This window comes from Nyctereutes procyonoides, unplaced genomic scaffold (assembly GCF_905146905.1).
Source record: "Nyctereutes procyonoides isolate TBG_1078 unplaced genomic scaffold, NYPRO_anot_genome, whole genome shotgun sequence".
In the NCBI taxonomy this organism is placed as follows: domain Eukaryota; kingdom Metazoa; phylum Chordata; class Mammalia; order Carnivora; family Canidae; genus Nyctereutes; species Nyctereutes procyonoides.
In genome coordinates this window covers 66,069,465-66,084,463 of record NW_026575046.1, presented here as the reverse complement: position 1 = coordinate 66,084,463, position 14,999 = coordinate 66,069,465, and the positions used below count along the sequence as shown (strand labels likewise).

The 14,999-nt window shown below is 57.0% G+C and overlaps 1 protein-coding gene across 2 annotated transcripts in view; it reads left to right on the top strand.

Moving 5' to 3' along the window:
* Window positions 1-12,634, top strand: part of UNC5B (unc-5 netrin receptor B) — an 80,870-nt gene extending 68,236 nt beyond the window's left edge. For both annotated transcript variants that reach the window (XM_055325389.1, XM_055325388.1), the window contains 9 exons: window positions 1,124-1,318; window positions 1,667-2,056; window positions 2,722-2,809; window positions 3,702-3,870; window positions 4,012-4,245; window positions 6,080-6,229; window positions 6,861-7,025; window positions 7,841-8,022; window positions 8,835-12,634. In XM_055325389.1, coding sequence (XP_055181364.1) covers window positions 1,124-1,318; window positions 1,667-2,056; window positions 2,722-2,809; window positions 3,702-3,870; window positions 4,012-4,245; window positions 6,080-6,229; window positions 6,861-7,025; window positions 7,841-8,022; window positions 8,835-9,000 — 1,739 coding nt within the window. In that variant the 3' untranslated portion in view covers window positions 9,001-12,634. The remainder of the gene's footprint in view (window positions 1-1,123; window positions 1,319-1,666; window positions 2,057-2,721; window positions 2,810-3,701; window positions 3,871-4,011; window positions 4,246-6,079; window positions 6,230-6,860; window positions 7,026-7,840; window positions 8,023-8,834) is intronic.
* The last annotated feature ends 2,365 nt before the right edge of the window (window positions 12,635-14,999 follow it).

Sequence of the window (14,999 nt, the reverse complement as noted above, 5' to 3'; positions counted from 1 at the left end):
AATTTGCTTCCTGGAGCTCCCAAAACAAGCAAGAGGGAAGAGCAGACATCTTGGCTCTGGCCGTGGGCTGTCCAGCGTGGTGGCCGCTGGCCACCTGTGGCTCTTTCGACTTCTAGTTAAGTCAGTTAAAATTAAATACGCTTGTGAAGACTAGTTCCTCAGTGCCTCTGGCCACACTTTAGTTGTTCATGAGCCACATGCGGCTGGTGGCTGTCATGGAACCACACAGACATAGAACGTGCATCATTGCAGAAAGTGCGGTTGGATGGCGCCGCAGTGGACGCTGCCTGGTGACCATGACTCGTTCCTGCCTGGCTCCTGTAGAGCTCTTTGCAGCTGTGTAGCAGCCTGCCGGGGGGAGGGACATGTAGCGGTGGGTGGCCTCCCTGAGCCCCTTCCTCCCCCCACCTGTTCACCTTCTCTCCACCCCATCGCCTGCATCTCATTCTCTCCTCCTGCTCCCCCTCTATCTCCACCCCCCACCCTCAGCATAGGATGCGAGTTGAGCTCAGGATGGCCACTTGCAGAGAGTCCTGGGAGCAGGGACCTCGGGCCCTGGGATGTGCTGCAGGCTGCGATGGGGCCCTGAGCTTAGATCCTGGCTGGGACAGGACAAACTGAGCCGCAGCCCTTGTCTCTTTCTCAGCAGTGAGCAATGAATTCACTGTTGGGACTGACCACGAGTCGTTTTGCCTCTCCTCCTGCGCCGAGAGGGAAGCAGGACAGGGGATTTGAGACCCTTTTACTTGTAGAGACTGATGCACAGAGCAGTTCAGGCTTGTCTGAGGTCCCAGCCAGTTGTGGCAGGGCTCAGACCAGGAGCTAGCATAGTGCAGGTCTGCCCCAGGACCTGGGTCTCTGTCCCCAGACTAGGATCTCTATCTGGGGACCTGGGTCTCTGCCCTGGGATCTGAGTCTCTGCCCCCAGACTTGGGCCTCTACCCCAGGACCTGAGTCTCTGCCCCCACCTTGGGTCTCTGCCTTGGAACCTGGGTCTCTGCACCGAGATATGAGTCTCTACCCTGGGATTTGTGTATCTGCCCCCAGACTTGGGTCTCTGCCCCAGGTCTCTCTGCCCCAGGTCTCTGCCCCTGCCCCTCACACAGCCCTCCTGTGCCCACAGTGCTGGAGGCCTCGGGGGATGTGGCTCTGTACGCGGGCCTCGTGGTGTCCATCTTCGTCGTCGTGGGCGTCCTCATGGTGGTGGGGGTGGTGGTGTACCGCCGCAACTGCCGGGACTTCGACACGGACATCACCGACTCGTCCGCCGCCCTCACTGGCGGCTTCCACCCCGTCAACTTCAAGACCGCGAGGCCCAGTAAGGTCCTGGGAATACCTGGGGTGATGGATGCAGGCAGGGGCACCCAGAGGGGCACGGCAGCCGGCCAGAGCAGCCAGACTGGAGCGCGGGTTCCTGCTCCCTTCCGAGGTTTTTCTAGACTTTGCTCCACAGATGACTGCATGAGTGTAGGTCAAACAGACCCAGAGAAGGGAAGGGGTAGCCGGGTAGCGAGTCCCCAAAGTTTCCTGCGGTGATGGTAACTGAGCCTTTAGCAGCTGAACATTTGGGTGGGATTTTGCAACAGAAGGGTCCCCGGTGGGAGCAGAGGACAGGAGTGGGCCAGCGAGGCACAGCTGGGTCTAACCATAGCCCCAACCCCTGCAGACAACCCACAGCTCCTGCACCCGTCTGTGCCTCCGGACCTCACGGCCAGTGCTGGCATCTACCGCGGGCCCGTGTATGCCCTGCAGGACTCCGCGGACAAGATCCCCATGACCAACTCCCCCCTGCTGGACCCCCTGCCCAGTCTCAAGATCAAGGTCTACAACTCCGGCACCACCGGATCTGGGCCAGGCCTGCCAGATGGGGCCGACCTGCTGGGGGTCCTGCCGCCTGGCACGTACTCTGGCGATTTCGCCCGGGATGCCCACTTGCTGCACCTGCGCAGTGCCAGCCTCGGCTCCCAGCAGCTCCTGGGCCTGCCCCGTGACCCGGGGAGCAGCGTCAGCGGCACTTTTGGCTGCCTGGGTGGGAGACTCAGCATCCCCGGCACAGGTGGGCTCCCGCTCTGCTGGCCTGTCAGCGTGGCCTCAGCATGTCCTTCTGGGCATCCCAGCACCCCCTCCACCAGCAGAAGATAGGACTTCCCTGATCCCATTTCTCAGATGGAGAATACAGGGCCCAGGAGGAAGAAGGGACTATAAAATAGAAGTCTTAGGGTCTAGGCCTTTCTCTGCCTCTCCAAGGCAAGGGAACTCTGGGCCAGCCTCCCAGTAAACCTCATCTGTTAAGTGGGAGAGAGTACCTCTTTGAAATTCAGCAGACCCACAGAGCACTGCTGGGAAGGCAAGGCTGCCCATCTCGGGTTGCAAAGCCATCAGTTGATCGTTTCCCAGAGTCACACTGATTTAAGGCTACAACTGGCACTGGGACCTTCCAACTTTGAGTCTTTGCCCCATCTCCATACCCCTTCACAGTGCCAGCGGCCCCCCTGTGTTACCAGACAAACCTCCTGCTGTCAGTGACTGGGCTGTCCTTGTACCTACTCCCCAGAGCTTCTCTCCCCAGCCCTTGCTGTTTGTTGACCACCCAGATTTTAGGAGGTGTCTTTGTCCCCACACTGTCCCAAGCTAGGAGCCACCCCATGCTCCCCAGCTGCCCCCTATTCTAAGCTCTTAGACTCCCTCCAGCTCCTCCCTGCTGACCTCTTCTCCCCCTAGGGGTCAGCCTGCTGGTGCCCAATGGAGCCATCCCCCAGGGCAAGTTCTACGAGATGTACCTCCTTATCAACAAAGCAGAAAACACCCTGTGAGTAGAGAGACCCCGGTTCTGGTGTGGGCTGCCCTCCACCCCTTCCTCTCCCTGCTGCCCGTCCACCCTGGGTTCAGATATCACCATCCCCCACTCTGCACCTGATCCTAAGGCCAGAGGGGGTCCTTCAAGGAAGACGCAGACAGACCTTACTATGTCCACATATAAACTGTACAAAACGAGCACAACAAATCATAAAACTGAAAGGCAATTGACCAAGTAGCTACTTTATGACAAGAGGTTAATATCCTTACTATGTAAAGAGGCTTTAGAGACCAGTAAGAAAAATTGAACGTTTCATTACAAAAATGGAGGATGTGAACAAGCGATTCACACATAGTCTCTGATGCAGCCACCCTCACACGCACACACACCCATACACACAGGCCGATAGATTGTGAAAAAACACTCAGCCTAATTTGTAGTCAAAGAAATAGTCATTCAAACAGCCAGAAGATATGAGGAGTTTTTTGCTTCTTGAATTTACAGATTTGTTTTCAAATGATAAAACCTTCCTATTGACAAAAACGTGGGAACTCGGCCCTCCCATGACGTGCCCGTGGAAGGCTAGACGGGTAGCAGCTTTCCAGAGGGCAGTTAGCAACCCTTGTCAGAAACATCCCAGGAGTACAGAACCTTTGAAAATGCGAACAGAGATACGGCTGCGAGAACGTGGCAGCGAAACAGCAGAAATCTGAGAACAATCTTGAGGCCCGTGCCATCCTTGTGCTTCTCCTTAACCCCTGACCTCTGGGAGCCCAGGGCTGGAGACCTGCCTTCGGCCACGCAGGAGCCAGGGCAGAGGTGGGAGCCCCGCACCAGCCCCAGCCCTTGCTGAGCTCCCCGCCTCGCCTCACTGCCTCCCTCCTGCCCTCTGCTGTCTCCCCAGCCCGCTTTCAGAAGGGACCCAGACAGTCCTGAGCCCCTCGGTGACCTGTGGGCCCACGGGCCTCCTGCTGTGCCGCCCCGTCATCCTCACGGTACCCCACTGTGCTGAAGTCAGTGCCGGTGACTGGATCTTCCAGCTCAAGACCCAGGCCCACCAGGGCCACTGGGAGGTGAGGAGCCAAGACTGGGGGGCCGGGGCCACCATCCCAACCTGCTCTGGGAGGCCTCAGAAATGGAAAGAAGGCCCAACCTGGGTGGACCTCTCCACGGCCTTGTGACCCGCGTGCCTCACCCCCGCCGTCACCCTGCAGGAGGTGGTGACTCTGGACGAGGAAACCCTGAACACCCCCTGCTACTGCCAGCTAGAGGCCAGGTCGTGCCACATCCTGTTGGACCAGCTGGGCACCTACGTGTTCACCGGTGAATCCTATTCCCGCTCAGCAGTGAAGCGGCTCCAGCTGGCCATCTTTGCCCCTGCCCTCTGCACCTCCCTAGAGTACAGCCTCAGAGTCTACTGCCTGGAGGACACCCCTGTGGCCTTGAAGGTAAGGCCGGGCCATAGGCACCACCCAGCGCTGGCGCCCCTGGCTGACCAGCTGTCTGGAACCTTCGGGATCTCCCACCCCAGAATCCTGGCACCCCTCTACCATCGTCAGCCTCATTCATCGTTCATTCATCGCTCAAACACTGAAATGGCATCAGACCCTCGAGACACAGAGATGAATCAGGCACAGCTCTGCCCTCACCAAGCCCCAGGCTAAAGACGAGGAAACAGGGGGCCCACTGACAGGGGGCTGGGAGGAGGAGGTCTGGGAAGGCTTCACAGCACAGTTAGCCTTAGACCTATGCCCTGAAAGCCAACGAGGGTGCCAGGCGGAGCAGGGCAAAGGGCATCCCAGCCTGCAGAGCAGCTAACCCGAAGGCCGGCGTGTCGTTCCAGTGTGGCCAAAGCATGCAGGGGCTGTGCATGCGTGAGTGAGGGGGAGAGATGGGCCGGGCTCAGCTCCCCAGCAGACCCGGGAGCCGAGTTCAGGAATTTGAGATCTATCCGGTGGGCAGGGGCAGGTGCTGTTTTGAAAGCCCCTGAGCTGTGTTGTGGGAATGGGTAGACAAGAGGCAGAGAGGCCAGTTGGGAAGTTGCATCTGGACCCTGGACAGCAGGCAGTGACAGCATCAAGGACAGGGGTGGCTACTGTATGAGTAAAATGGACAGGGCCAGCGACCTATTGGAGGAGGGGGAGAGGGGAGGTGCCAGGGCTGACCACCAGGTTCCCACTATAGGCCAAAGGAGGTTGCAGCAGGGGCGAGTGGTTTGGAGCAGGGAGGGCAGAAAGGTGAAGGGGTCGGATTTGAGCATGTAGAGCCTGAAGTGGCAGGTGTGTTAGTACCACCCTGTCTCCCGTCAGCCTCCGAGGCCCTGTCCATTACCTCCCCAGCCCCCACCACCCCTGAGTTCCTAGGACCTCAGGCTCATCCTAACACTGGAAAAACACCGCCCCTTGGCCCCGTGTAAACCTTCTCCTCCTTCCATCCACTGCTCTGCGAAGCTTCCAGGCCCTTTCTGTAGCTCCACAGTCTGTGGTCTCCGCTAGCTGCTATCTCCCAGGCTCATGTGACTTGTCCCAGACTACAAGCTGCGTACTGAGGCAGCACAAAGTGTAAAGGGCTCAAAGGAGAGCGAAGTGTCTTCTGCTGGGCCAGGCTGGCCTGAAATTCCAGAAGGCCCAGAATGGGCTGGAGGCTCTGAGCAATGCTCTTGCGGTCTCCGTCTCTCAGTACAGGGGCAGGGCCAGTGTCCCTCTTTGGTCAGAGAATGGAAGGGAGGTCTGGAGGAAAGCTGCCACATTTTGGCTTGATGGCATTCCTTATCTCTTCAGTCCCCATTTGTCTGTCCATCCATATGTCTGTCCATCCATCATCCATCCCGCCTGCTGCCAGTCTAGCTGTATACTCACTCACTCGGCAATGCCTCTGTCTTTGCCTCAGCCATCACCAACCATCCATTTGTCTTTCCTTCCGTCTTTCTATTTATATACCCATCCATTTGTATATCCATCTGTACACCCGTCTGTCTGTATCTATCCATCCATTTATCATCTACCCATCCATCCATTTGTCCACCTATCTGTCCAGTCATCTGTAAATCCAGTCATCTATCCATCTGTCCCATTATCTGTCCATCCATCCATCTATTCACACAGTATGTCTTCTCTGAGCCCTTAGCAGATGCCCAGCCCTGTGCTCAGTTGGGTGCCTGCGCTCAGTATCACAGCCTGGCTCCCTTGCCCGCGTGTGTCCCCAGACCCCAAACTTGCAGCAGGAAGAACCCATTGGCCAAGTATGATGGGCTCCCCCTTCCCGTTGCCTCCTGGCCCACAGGAGGTGCTAGAGCTGGAGCGGACCCTGGGAGGCTATCTAGTGGAGGAGCCCAAACCCCTGCTGTTTAAAGACAGTTACCACAACCTGCGCCTCTCTCTACATGACATCCCCCACGCCCACTGGAGAAGCAAGCTGCTGGCCAAGTATCAGGTGAGGGCTGAGCCAAAGGAATTGTGGGAGAAGGAACCTGGGGAGGAGGAGCATTTGAGGGGCTGCCCAGAGAAGTCTACTTCCACCCCCAAGCCTTGGCGCAGCCTCCTTCCTCTAGCCTTGCCCCTCACTCCCCGAGTCTCTGCCTCCCTCCCACACCACTCTCCAGGCTCCCAGTCATCCTTAGGCACATCCCCAAGTTCGGTGCCACTGGCAGCCAGGCTCCCCTCCACCCCGTCACACACTCCTACATGCCAGTGTCTATACACATCATCTTCAAAGAGGCCTTACCACCTCTAAGAGTGTTTGTGCCCGGCAGACTGTCCAGAGCAATCTTGGATGGTCACATCCCTGTGCCCACACCAATCTACACAACAATGAGGCTTCCAGCCCAGACATACCTGCACATGTGCACACACATGCACACACACACACATGCATGTATCCAGGCTTGTGCCTTCTCCCCCATATGCTCCCCCTCTCTCAGCTGAAGGGCCCTTGGAGAGGCCCACACTGCCCCCTGAGAGGGCCCAGCACTCCCTGAGGCTGGCCTCTTTCCCACCTCTGCCTCCGTTCCCTGAGGGCAGGGCAGGCTAGCCTCCTATCCTTTACCCTGCCGCCCCTCCCACAGGAGATCCCCTTCTATCACATCTGGAGCGGCAGCCAGAAGGCCCTGCACTGTACTTTCACCCTGGAGAGGCACAGCCTGGCCTCCACAGAGCTCACCTGCAAGATCTGTGTGCGGCAGGTGGAAGGGGAGGGCCAGATCTTCCAGCTGCACACCACTCTGGCAGAGGTGAGGCCAGAGGACACCAACTCTGTGGGGCCAGGGGTTGGAGCATTCAGAGCCCCGTGCCCCCCTCCCCCGGCTGGGTGGGAATGCTGTCTCCCATAAAGCTCTGTCCCCTTCACCTCCCAAGTCTGAGCTGGGACCTGGGCATGTTCTGCTAAGAGCTACCACTTACTGAGTGCCCGGTGCTGTGCTTGGCCTGTGCCAGGCAACATAGATTACTTCACTGAGTCAGAAAGTAGGTTTTAGGGAGGACAGATACCGCCGACCTGGGATCAGGTCAGCACTTGGCTCACGCCTATGGTTCTCCCCTCCCTATAAATCCAGATTGAGGTTTAACAAAACCCAGTCCACCCAGGACAACAGTGCTAGTACCTCCTTGCAGTGCAGCGTAAAGAGCGCTGGCTATGGGCCTAGACGCAGCTCTGCCCCTAACTTGGCATGTGACGTGGGCAAGTCACTTCCTCTTTCTAGACTTCATTTCCACACATGTAAAAGTGGGTCTGTGTGGATTAGACCATGGCTGAGGCTCCTTGTGGCTTTGTAATCGCGAGATTGCATCAGCATTAGCCTGGGACAGTGCATGAGCATGGAATGCCCCGAGGGCTGTGAGTTGGGCATGCAGCCCCGGCCCTTGGAAGCTAACCTTCCAGGGGAGGAGGCCTTTGACTGAGCAGCTGGAGCCTGCCCAGGATGTGGGGAGTGACCAGAACCTCTGTGATTGCACAGACCCAGGGCAGGAAGGTTGAGAGGCAGATGCCAGTACTATGCATGTGGGGGAGCCCTCGGCCCCCCTCAGACCTTGCCCCCTCCCCTTCCAGACGCCTGCCGGCTCCCTGGACACCTTCTGCTCTGCCCCTGGCAGCACAGTCACCACCCAGCTGGGACCCTATGCCTTCAAGATTCCACTGTCCATCCGCCAGAAGATATGCAACAGCCTGGATGCCCCTAACTCGCGGGGCAATGACTGGCGGCTCTTGGCGCAGAAGCTCTCCATGGACCGGTGGGTGTCAGGCCAGGCCCGCCCCATCCCAGCCTCCCTGGGTCCCCAAGGGGCAGGTGGGGCAGGCAGCCCGGCAGTCCAGGATCAGATCCCTCCATCTGGGGTAGATCGGGAGCTCAGGCGTGGGTGTGCTCAATCTGAGAAGGCCATTCTTTGAGGAGTGCTGTGCTCAGAGTGCTGGCCTGTGGGGATCGGGTGAAACCAGGTGATCACCATCTGCGCCCCCATGCCCGGGACAGAGCAGGTGTTCTGCAAATGTTTGCCAAGTGACAGGGTATATATTTTGGTGTCAAAGCCCTTTTGGAGAACTTAAAATGCTGGATAAATATAATGGCAATGATAGTCCTTATTACTACATTATACTTTCTGAGAAACCCTTTGATACACCTGCGTTGAGCAGATGCCACATGCAAGACCCCTTACTGGAAATGGATGGGCTTCACAAAGAGTCTAAGGCTTTGTTCCTGCTCTCAGGAGAGCGTGGGGGGCAAGACCCAGCAGGGAACGATGTGGGAGGAGGAGCGAATGCAATGCTAGGTTCCGACAGTCTCTCCCAGGGCCAGCGGTGTCTTTCAATGGTAGTGCTAACGGTGATGACGGACGGTGATGAGCAAGACTGTTTCCATCTTAAAGATGAGGAGGCCAAGGCTCCGAGAGGAGCAGTGGCTTGCCCAGGGCCACACAGCCCCCCAACAGAGGGGCTAGGGTTATGGGAGCCTTCCCACCTACCCCGGTGCTCTCTCCATTTCCCAAGCTCCCTGGAGGTGCTGGGTATTTGGGGAGCCCAATGGCCTCCTCCTTCCCTCCGCCAGGTACCTGAACTACTTTGCCACCAAAGCGAGCCCCACGGGTGTCATCCTGGACCTCTGGGAAGCTCTGCAGCAGGACGACGGGGACCTCAACAGCCTGGCGAGTGCCTTGGAGGACATGGGCAAGAGTGAGATGCTGGTGGCCATGGCCACTGACGGGGACTGCTGAGCTGCCCCGGAACCAGAACCGTGGGCTGGGAGGGTGGGCAGGAGGCGGGTGCAAGGAGGCCCCGGGCAGCCTCCTGAGAGGTGGAGCAGCCTCCACTACCCCCCAGAGCTCAGAGCCGGAGTTGCTCCCTCCTCCCCACCTCGCCCCACTCCCAGACCGTGACCAGCCTTAGCAAATCCATGTACTCCGTTGTTGTCTGGAGGAGCCAGTGCTCCTTCTCCACCCCCTGCTGTCCCTCGTGCCCTCAGATCTCCACGCGGGAACCACCATGAGGCCTCTGGAGGCAGCTGGGTGGGTGGGAGCAGGAGCCCTCCCCACTCCTGCCACCCCACCAGGCCGCCTCCACCCTGGGAGTTCTGGGTTACCTTTGTCATAGTTGCGTCCTTCCAGTTTCTTCCTCGGTTCCTGGTGTCTCCCTCCCCGCCACCACCCCGCCCTGAGCCCCCTTCCCCTTTCACACCGTTTTCCTCTTTGAAGAGTCAAGTACAATTCAGACGAACTGCTTTCTCCTGTCCAAAGCAAAAAGGAAAAGGAAAGGAAGAAAGACACTTCAGGCCGCTAGTTAGGCTCCAAGAAGAAAAAAAGAGCAACGCCAAAACCACAAGGGAAAAGAAAAACCCAGTTTCTTAGGAAACGCACATGATTTATTATCCAAATATTTGGATAAGTCCTTTTTAAGAAAAAAAAAAGAAAATGAAAAAAACAACACAAAAAAAATAGAAAACTCTTTTCTTGAGTGCGGGTGAGTGCAGGCTTGCTCACGGTTCTGGCCAGGAGTGAGCGTGTGAGTGTGTGTGAGTGTGTGTGTGTGTGTGTGTGTGTGTGTGTGTGTGTGTGTGAGAGAGAGAGAGAGAGAGAGAGAGAGAGATTATCAGGGAGAGAGAGAGACAGAACAGGGAACACCTTGCTGCTAATGATTCCGTCTTAGACTAATTCCTAAAAGGCCTCAGTTTCCCCAGTTGTACAGGGTCAGATGGGGTTTTAGCCATGGTACCACGTTTCCCTCTAAAATCTTAAGCAGATGCCGAATCTGTAAAGCCAAGGAGCCCTGAGGTCTGGAGTGGGGTGGGGTCATCCCGTCCTCCCACCTCCCCAGGCAGGTGCCCCACAGGCTCCCTGGGACCCTGGGGAGTGCAGATTACAAGGCCCTGGGGTAGAAAGTGTGGGCAGGCCGTGCTAGCTGTGAGCCAGGGACAGGGTCTCCAGTGTTCCCCTCTGGGGGCTCCCGGAGAAGGGGACAGGGCCCAGAGGTGGGGCCCCAAGCAGAGAAAGAAGCCGATGGTAAAGGGGAGGGATGATGAGAGTCTCCTGGGGACACTTCTCTCCCTCACCCCAGGGTGGGACCAGCCAGGTCACCCATCTGCCCGGCACCCCAAGGCTAGGTGAGCTGGAGCACATTGGCGTTCTGTTAATGCCCAGGAATCCAGAAACTGTTCCTCCCCAGCCTCAGTTGGCTGGGGAGGTTCATCCATAAGACAGAAGGGATGGATGAGAAGGCCTCTAACAGCAGAAGCCTGAGCTTCTGGGCCCCAGTGTGGCTTTGAAGGCCGTGTCAGCAGTCAGCCCTGCGGGCCGGGAGGCCGGGAGGTAGGTGGCCTGGCTGCGTTGTTCCACACGCCCACCCCAGTGGATGCACACCTGGGGAGGGCTGTCTTCCAGCTCTGACCCCCACTGGCACCTCGCTCAGCCCGGGTCTCGGCCTCCTTCTGCAGTCTGGTAGGTCTTGAAGTGAGCTGTGAACAGGCAGGGCTGCCAGAGGGGAGGGGCCAGTACCCCCTCACCAGCCTGCTCCAGGATGTCCAAGGGGCCATCAAATCAAGGTCCCTTGTTGACCAGCTAACAGTGGCTGCGACCAGGCTCTTAGAACTGGCACAGAGCCTCATCACAGGCCTCTTGCTCCTCTTTGGCACCCAGGGCAAAGCAGTGCCAGCCCCCCGCCCCCCAGACAGCTCTGGGCGGGCACTGACCCCAGGGCTTGCCCAGCTTGTCCGTGAGCAGCTGCTGGGACCAGCCTGGGCATATCCTGGCCTTTCAAAGTCTAGTCTCCTGGGAGGAAAGCAGATCTGGGGGCTCCAGTCCCATTTGGTGTCCCTGCCATGGACTCTGGGGCTTATGGGGATTCTCAACCACCTACCTACCCTCCCAGGGGGTAGGTCAGCCACGGGCAGACAGGCTGGCTGGGTTCGAGAGAGGAGTTTTTGTATAGGGTCGCTGAAGGGGCCAGGCCTGCATTCGGGGCTGGGCAGCAACAGCTCTTCACTCCAGTGCCTTTGTGGTGTTGCCTCAAAGGCAGCGAACCTTCCTGCCAGAGGTGCCCACCGCCGTGGGCTCAGCGTCCCTGATGACTCCAAGCCTGCGCTGTGCAAGCCTGTGTGGCAACACGGCCATGGGAGCAGCCTAAGCAGTGCCGCTGCACCCTTCCTGTCAGTCCCTACAGTGCCCACGGGCAGCCCGGGGTCCAAAGACCAGCACATTCCAGCCCCAGCTGTGCCATTAGCCTGCTGCGTGACCCCAGGCATAGGACTGCCTTCTCTGGGCCTCACTTCCTCTTTACACCTGCAGCTACCGTCTGACTCCCTTTGGGTCCTGACACGTGGCCACTGTAGGTTGCTGGTGGGGGGAGGTTGGCCATGGTCCGCCATGCCCCTCCTCTCTGCCCGGCTTGCTCAGCACCCAGGAGGGGAGCCCCTGGTGGATGAGGCCAGGCCAGCTGCTCACGTGCCATTTCTTAGCTGATTCTCAGAAATTGTGTACCGGGGCCTGGGGCACAGAACCGATAGGCTGGAGCCTCCTGGGAGGGTTCGAACTGCCTGGCTTTATAAGAAACGCCTGGAAAGGGTTGGCTGGGCTCCATCCAATCAACCCTCTGCTGAGGCTGCTGTGGCTGTTATCCCACACGGCCCGCCTTAGGGTAGGATCAGGATTTCTCCTCCTCTGTAGACCTTAGAGGCCTCCCTACGTGGCCCACGGACCCCACAAGGGGCAGACCAGGGCCCCACCCCCACCCCCCGCAGGGCTTGCAGGGGCCTCGCGTAGGTGTTTATGTGTCTCTCATCTCTGGGGCGTGTCTGCACGTGCATGCATGGGTGTGCCCTTGTGCGTGTGCTTTTGTCTGCAGGCACATCAGGGTGTCCATCCAGGAACATGTCCCCACCTAGGTGTGAGCATGTGACCTCTCTGAGTCCACAGGGTCCATCTGCGTATCCTCTACGTGCCTCCCCCTCTGCCTTCTCTTGCAGTGAGCTGGGCTCCAGAGCTCCGGGCCAGGGGTCCTCCTGAGGGCGTTGGGGGGGGGGGCTCTCCAGCTCCTGGGTGCTCCAGGACCCTCTGGTCCCCTTTTCCCCAGCAACCAGGCAGCTGAGTCAGGTCCCTTAGTATGCCCCCTGAGGGAAGGTGACCAGGAGTTTGGGTGCAGGGAGCAGCTCTCCTGGGGGCAAAGGGCTGGACCCCCTGCCTGGGCCATGGACATGGTTACGTGTCCCGGGGATGTAGGGCTGCAGGGATGGCCCGATCCCACCGCCGTTTGTTCTGTAAACTTCAACCTGTAAATAAAGTTTAGCATTCCTATTGTAACAAAATTAATTTTTACAAAATAAATTATATTTCCTAGTCTAATAAAAAAATTGCAGTTGTATTCATGGTGTCTTCTTAACTATCTGGCAGCGAGTGGAATGACCCACTTTGCTTTTCTCAAAGTTCCATGGGTTTGGGATCGGGTGGTCACCGTCAGAGCTCTCTGAGCTCCTGGAAAGGATCGAGCTCTACTGCTTCATTTTACAGAAGGGAAAGCTGGCCCAGAGAGAGATAGGACTCGGTCACACAGCAAGTTAGAGTCTGTGATGGATCTGGATCCCAATCCCTGCTCCCCAATCAGCAACATTAATGCATAAGCATTCACAGAACATGTTCAGGAGTCAATCATTTGAGCCTGCTGTGAGCCAGGTGATAGGTGGGCTTGAAGCCCCCAGCATCCCTTTCTGCCTACAAGAAATGCAGAAGGGCTGAGCCTGAGAGGTCAGTTTAGAGCACTCACCTAGAACACAGTGGTGCACGTTGATAGGGATTGATGGGTGGGCTGGGATCACACAACTTTGGACCCAAGGCCACTACGCATGGTTGGGCAGGTTACACACTGGACAAGAGTGCCATAGCTAAAGGGGAGAATGGTGCCTTCCCCAGGTTGTAGACCTGTGTGTTTACTATGAGATGTTTCCAGCAGGTGGCAGTAAAGGTTTGTTCTAATAAAATCAACATATTAGTGTTAATTTTCCTACATATGGAAGTATCTTGAAGGGGCATATTTTTCTGCTTTGCACACAGCTGTGGTACGACTGGCAGGGGCCCTGTTAGCTGGTCGTCAAGCCTCCCTATGTGAACTGAGTCCACTCCCAGCATTTTCTAGCTTGCCGTGTCTGCTTCGTGGTGGATTCTATGATATCTCAGGTTTGGCATGAAAGTACCCTCTGGTCTCATAGTGGAGACCCACAGTGTCCATCAGCACATGAAAGACTCTCAAGTCCTGAGAGAAGAAGCTGGTGTCCTCATATTATTATAGTGTGTCCCCGATGTATTTGGCCATAGACCCCTTTTTAACCTCCATGCCCTGAGCTGTGAGGTACCTATAGGCCTGCCAGCTCTGACTTCCAGAGACCTGTGGCCCTGGGATGTGTGCCAGGTGTCGCCTGGCTGTCCCACGAGGGGTAGAGAGCACATGTGGGCTAGGTCCTCTGGGAGCTTGTGGCCCAGTGGGGCAGGCAGGACTGTCAATGCCCACTTGCACATGCAGGCACATAGACCCACCCCTGAGAAGGTCATCATTCCCTGGAGACCCAGGGTACCTGGAGCATTCACATTCGTCCCTGGGGGGGGGGTATGTAGGAAGGGAAGGGAGGTACAGCCTGAGATGAGGCAGCAGGGCAGGGAAGGAGGGGGCAGAGTCAGGTGCGGGACGGTTATTTCCTACAAGCAGCCCCTGCACACAGGCAGATTGTCCCCCCAGGAATCAAGGAAGCCCATTTAAACCCCCTACCCTCTGCCCACTACCTAAGCAGAAGGGCCTCTCCTTGCCACCTGCCCCTTGTTGGGTGCAAAGAATTCTGGCCTAGGGCACAGGGACCTAGGTTCTAGTTCTGATGCTGTGAGGGTCACTGCTCCCTGGGCCTCAGTTTCCCTATCCATGAAATGTGGGCCTTGGATACGCTGGTCTGTAAGTTCCCTCTGGCTGGTGTAGTTCTATAATTTGAGGGTCCTGCTTCTAGGTAGGGGTGTGACAACTCCACCTGGTGGGCCTTCCTCTATCACAGACCTAGGGGTGACAGGAAAAACCAGAAGCCAGCAGTAAATGGGCTGGTTCTGACCCTATAGCCAAGTGGCTTCCGCAGGAGGTGCCCTAGATAGAGCAGGGCAGTGAGGTGAGAAAGCTGGCACAGCCAGCGGACTTCAGGCCACCAGCTGCTGCCCAGGAAGGGTTGCTGGGTGTGAGTCGGGCACCAGCTGGCCCCCTCTACCACTAGGGGCCATAAGAAAACCCATTCCAACCCCAGCCTAGGGCTTGAGATCACACACAGGAAGACCTACCTCATCCAGTTCCGTTTAGCAAATTTGTCCAAACCCTCACCCATTTTAGTTCAAGACATGATACATGCCTGTGGCTAAAAAAAAAAAAAAAAAGAAAGAAAATTGTAAGGAACAAAAGAATAGGTGAGAAGTAGAGGCCCCTCCTTCTGTCTCACCATCCCCTCCCCAGCTCCCTCCCTATCCCCAATCCACTCCCCAAGGCAATTGGTTCATTTTTTTTATATATCCTCTCAGGAAGATCTATGCAAATACAAACATATATTTGTACATGTAAATATTTAAATATAATGGATCTGATCCAAGAGTCTCAACCCCTTGAGGTACAAACATGAAATAGTTTTATTTTTCCAATAACTGCTCGGAAATTCATTTTGCCTACGTTGTGTTTCCCACAGGATAACAGGCTCCCTTAATGATGTCCC